Genomic DNA, 5,838 nt, shown 5'->3' with positions numbered 1-5,838 from the left:
ATGTGATCAAATTTCTAATTTGAGGCTGTATTACGTCGATTCTGGCACCCAACATCACAAGATGATATTTTAAGCTCCTTATGTAGCCGAATCTGCGCTGGTTTGAATGGGCCGCCGCCAGTTTCCCCTTTGTTTAGCTGCCTCCAGCTAGCGCTGTGACGTCGCTGACCCTAGTTACCTGTGGTTGGCCTGGCTGTGCGTCACTCAGAAAACAACAGGCCAATCAGAAGAGAGGCTCATGAATATTAATGAGACAGGCCAAAAACCTGTTCTCAACAGAGCTCCTGAGAGAGCTGTAAAAAATATATCGAGATGGTTTTTGGTACTTATACCGCAAATATATATTCTTAAGGACATCAAGACTTAATTTTTTTAATAAAAACTAACAAAAAAATTTTTTTTAAATAAAACTCCAGAAAGGTGTAAAATATGTGACCTTTAAGGCAGAAGTGGCTCATTGTTCTCTGTGTGGCAAAATCCCACAGGCGAAATGCAGTCATCTCATTAGGAATCCACAAGATTGGGAATTTCACGTGAGGGGTGTGAGAGGTGAAAAATTTCCCCATGGAGATTACTCATCAAGTATTTTTACTTTAGCTTGAAAATTACTCTCCCTTCTTCTCTAGTGTCTGTAAACCAGTAAAACAAACAAATGTACAAACAAATGCAAGCAGCCAGCTAGGCGTGAAAGCAGAAAACAATCATCTAAAATGGACTTTTATTCCTCAGTCAGGGTCTCATCCATCCATTGCATGGGAGGTGCAATGCATGTCATTTTCCAATGCATGGGAGGTGATCCCAAGCAGATTTGTAAGCATCACTGTGGCGTTAAAGTCAGCCTTCAGCTTGGCCTCCAGTGAACTCCACAGATTCTAATTCCATCATAGACATACCATGTTGCTCTTCGTCTTCTAGCCTATAGGAAAACGCAGAATGTGCTTCAGGGCTGGGAAACAGGGACCTTCAAGTGAACTCAACAGGCCGTCTGGAGAGCTTGATGCCCAAATGCTCATCTCTCAACGCTGCTTTTGTAGAGTGTTGCTAACATCAGTGCACAGAAGTTAGCATTTATAAGTTTGCAGTGCGGGCAATCAGATTCCTCCAATGCAGCCCTGATGCAACAAACTTCCAAACAGGCAACATACATACTGAGCATGTTGTCACCAATAATAAATCACATGAAAGAGGTAGACCCTTCCAGTTAGTCATAGGAATAATGGGCTGAGACAATCTGGGCACTGAAGAATCTGACATGATGACGCAAAGCCTGCGTTTAGTAGGCTATGATGACATAGCTACTTATGGGCATTGTGTACCTTTGAACTGTACCAGAAAACTGTTGTGATTCTGTAGGACTTCAGAGCATGTGACCACTGATGTGTTCCCACTGTGCCATCAACAAGCCCGAGTTACTACGAAAGAGAACACTACACCTATTGACAGCAATATATATAATCACAGGCTTAGCTGCTTATTGATCTCTTTCACCTAACAATATGAGATTGGCCTGTTCATTCTGGTATTTTGAGAGGGTAGAAAAAAGATTTCGCATTTTAAACAGTTTATACCGGCTTTATATATTCTTTAATTCCAAAAAGATATTTTGAATGGTCACACTTTATCCTTTAGGAAAGCAAGATGGAGACAAGAAAGACAAAACAGCAGCAGATGACAAGGTAAAAGGCCAATGCACTAGTGTTCATGCTGTGGCAAACCAACAAACGTTTGCGTTTAACTTTTAAACACTTTAAAAAGTTGCATGGACTGGATTGTAAACTTTATGCAACCTTTATAAACGTTCTTGTTCCAACCCTGATTGTGTCCAGAATATTGAATATTATTATTTCATTATGAGTTTAAGTGTGTGTGTGTGTGTGTGTGTGTGCGCGCGTGTGTGCCCTTCAGTTTTTGTCATTTGGTGCTTGTTGTAACTTGGGTAGTTTTTGGCTGTCATTATTGGTATTGCTAAGCCACATATCATCACTATCACTATTACTATAGTTCATAGTAATGTGTTAGGGGTTGAAACATACCTCTAAATACAGCACTTCAGTGCTTAATTCGTCCTACAACATCTGTGCTATGGGCATGAAAGGTACCTCAAAATATGTGGTTTGCTGTGGAGAGATGTGCTATTTAAGACTTTTGCCTAGTAGGTGATGAAGTGAGTGTAAAAATCCTATAAACTTAAGCCATATCTAGAGACCACAATTTCATAAAGTCTTAACTCTGGTCAGAAAGAAAATGCTTGTACTCATTACCATCTGCTATTTCTATGTTAGCAAGAAGCACATAAACTTAATTCCAGTGTACATATGGTACCTGTTCATAATTACAGTAATAGGTGGCTTCCAAAAAAGAATAAAAAAATATATAGCAAACCAGTTATGTCTTAGGCTGATGATACACGGGACAACTTTTTGAGCAGTGTTGCCGTCAACGGGCAACCAGGTGAGACACAGGGCCCACGACCGATCTAAAGTATCCAGATAGAAATTTGTTAGCCATCCTAAATGAGAAAGTGCCCAAGCAACATTGCTCAAAAAAGTTGCCCAATAAAATTGCTCAAAAAGTTGCCCCGTGTATCATCAGCCTTAGATAAATGGTTAAAAATCAGAAGCAGAAGTACTTAAAATATGAAATCAATAGTTAAAGCTGCAGTCCGTATCTTTTTTTGGCTAAAAATGATCCGAAATCAATATTTGAGCAAGTACATAACCAGCCAGTGTTCAAAACTATCACCTTACTTTAGCCCGATTCACAACGGTTAGCATATAATAACGTTTTTTAATTTGAGTGGTACGGGTAGGAAATCATTCTGATGGCGGATTGTAATCCAGAATGGATTATGTGTTTATGAAACACATGTGACTGAAATTAGATTATATTACGGTTTTAAATGGAATTAAAAATTTAAATCTGATTACAGATAGCATACGTGGGATTACACAAGATTTGTATTTTAAAGAGAACCAGCTCGAAAGAAGAATAATTTGCCTTTTGGGTTAAAATAATTTCTTAATATGAAATTCGAGTGGTATGACAATTAGAGATTAGACTGTACAGAAATCGAAATCTACACTACTAATACACACTATACACGTAGTCACGCAATGCTGATGTTGTTAACATTAACAATTTGAGAAAAAAGTATAACAATAATAATAATTTGCATGGTTTGATGTGATATGAGCTAACCAATCTTTAGATTCAATCACCATTGGTAGCACGATTTATTGTACTGCTTTTTTCCTCAGTTGGTCAGAACAAACGTGGCAGACTTGTTAATTGTTCAGATGACAATATCAAAATATTCAAAATCAAAATAAAATATAATATCAATATCGAAAATGCTTATTTGAGTCATATATTCCAAAACGTTGGCTAGAATCTGTGATTGCGAAGTACAGTAAATATCCACACCGGTGCAGTGACTGACTGCCATGCATTCACCTCAAAACATTAGATTCATCCGCGCTGGAGCCGTGCCGGAGCACAACCCACGCAAGGAAGATAATTCCACAAATAACTGCAATTGCAGGTTTTCAAACAGAGATGGCGACAAAGAGGCAAAACTTACGGACTGCAGCTTTAAGATTTTAGTTCATTTTATTATATTTTATATTTATTATATTTTGATCTCTGTGTGGCTTCTCAGATCTCTTCATGGGGTGCCGATGACAAAAGGTTTTATAGCCATATAGCAGTGCATGTTTTAAAAGGTCGGTCGACATAATAATAATACAGTGAGCATTCACTGATGAGTGCCCCACCTGAATTACACACCTTGGATTGGTTCCTACCAAAGATAGTGTTAAATGTCCCACACAAGTAATAAGATCACAAAGTACATTATTAACTAAGCAGAAAATAAGATTTTGGGAAGTTCTCATGTCCTGGGGGTAACTGCAAAGTAACTGAGACCAAAGACTCTTTGATAACTTTGGCCTGTTTTCATTGTCTGCAGATGATCCAAGCCAAGTTTGGTGAAGGTCAGATAAGTTGTTTTTCTGAACCCATATCAGTATGCCAAATGTCATTAGGCTTCCACTGACCACAGTGCAAAGGACGCAGAAAGAAAACAATACAAGATGTTTTTTATACACCCCATTTTTTAAGGGGGTTCCGTGGGGGGAACTTTAACTGTGAGAGACTTAAACATATGCAGGTAGTACACGCTTCAACATGTTGCAACGGAGTCTCAATCCGGTTCTGGTTGCAACAAGCAAATAAAACCCTCTAACCGGCTGTTGATGTTTGCAGAACAAGAAGCAGCAGCAGACGTTCAGTCAGTCTCACTGTTATATGGCTTTGTATCGCTTTAAAGCCATCGAGAAAGATGACCTGGACTTCCAGTGAGTCATATTTGTTAACATTTCAGTTTAGCCGTAGCATTCATGCATAGTCATAAGCATCATAAGTTATTTCTTAGTTTCATTTGTAAATCGGGTCAGGTGTGCTAAGTGTGTGTTTGTGTTTCAGTCCAGGAGATCGCATCACAGTGCTGGATGACTCCAATGAGGAGTGGTGGAGGGTGAGTTCCTCCTGCTGGAATACTGTAAGAAAAACGGTTCTTTCATACGTTTATCAGCAATGGGATGACTGGGAGATATCTCGACAGAAGTCTCCTCACCACAAAGGATTACAACATTTATCAAGGATACATGCAGAGCTACAATATTATTGCTTCATTTCATTGTGTCACACAAATACAATGGAGTGGATAAAACCACGTTATGCAATTTACAAGCAAACAGGAAAGAGGAATGAAAAGGATACAAAGGCTGAGATAATGGTTGCAATCCATACTCTGGTTGGCTTGAGATTTTCAGATATAAAGCTGGATTTATAACACACATCTGATCAAATAATGCATGTATAAAATGATCATATTTTAGGTTTTCACACAAACAACATGCACCTCCGGTGGCAACATTGCCCTGATAATGATATGCAGAAGAAAGCAAAAGGGAGATTAAGATTAATGGGTCATTTAGTTTACAATTACTAAGTAATTGCTAAAAATAGAAGAATAGCTTATTCTTAAAGTGTTTACCCCTTAAACTGAGATAGGAAAAATAGAGAATAGAGGAAAACATACACACTTTAATACATTAATCTGTGTGTGTGTGTTCTAGGGTAAGATTGGGGAGAAGACAGGATACTTGCCCATGAATTACATCATCAGGGTGCGAGCCGGTGAGAGGGTGTATAAAGTGACACGCTCCTTTGTTGGAAACAGAGAGATGGGCCAGATTACACTGAAGAAAGATCAGGTCAGTGTGTGTCTCTGTGACTGAAGAGAGATGAGTGAATGATATTGTCTCTTGTTCTCAAAGAGGAAAGCTGGTTTCTTTTGCTGCAGCAGGTTAATTTCGCCAATATTTTTATTGTAAAAAGTCTTTTAGCAAATCAGTGCACACAGCTGTTTCCTGTTGACTTCTCAGTGCAAGCAGCTTCTCAATTATATGAGGTAAAACAGAAACGGCCAAAGAAAAGAAAAAAAATATCGGTGAGAAGGTGAAAGAAGTTTGTTTTTTCTACCATTTTCTGTACAATACTTTAATGGTAAATACACAAAGAAATGTCAAAACAACATGTTATTTGCATGTGATTCTGTTCAAAGTGTGGCAAAAATAACAGGAAATGCCTGGGAAGAAGGCTGAAACATTCTTGGCTTAAAGGATATGATATCATAATGTAATACACACCAACTATACTGTAAGACAATTATCATCTTCTCAGTGCAGATAAGGGTGGGTGGCACCATTCGTGAAGAAGTCAACAGGAATGCCCCTCAAGTCAAGTCAAGTCAAGTCACCTTTATTTATATAGCGC

General features: G+C 38.5%; 1 protein-coding gene across 1 annotated transcript in view; it reads left to right on the top strand.

Moving 5' to 3' along the window:
- LOC107711514 (SH3 and cysteine-rich domain-containing protein 3-like) overlaps positions 1 to 5,759 on the top strand; it is a 10,110-nt gene extending 4,351 nt beyond the window's left edge. The window contains exons 9-12 of the mRNA XM_016516502.1: positions 1,630 to 1,676; positions 4,264 to 4,355; positions 4,483 to 4,534; positions 5,139 to 5,759. Coding sequence (XP_016371988.1) covers positions 1,630 to 1,676; positions 4,264 to 4,355; positions 4,483 to 4,534; positions 5,139 to 5,300 — 353 coding nt within the window. The 3' untranslated portion in view covers positions 5,301 to 5,759. The remainder of the gene's footprint in view (positions 1 to 1,629; positions 1,677 to 4,263; positions 4,356 to 4,482; positions 4,535 to 5,138) is intronic.
- Positions 5,760 to 5,838: the final 79 nt, after the last annotated feature.

The sequence above is a fragment of the Sinocyclocheilus rhinocerous genome, unplaced genomic scaffold, assembly GCF_001515625.1.
Source record: "Sinocyclocheilus rhinocerous isolate Xijiao unplaced genomic scaffold, SAMN03320098_v1.1 scaffold5072, whole genome shotgun sequence".
Taxonomy (NCBI): Eukaryota; Metazoa; Chordata; class Actinopteri; order Cypriniformes; family Cyprinidae; genus Sinocyclocheilus; species Sinocyclocheilus rhinocerous.
This window is presented reverse-complemented; position numbering and strand designations above follow the sequence as displayed.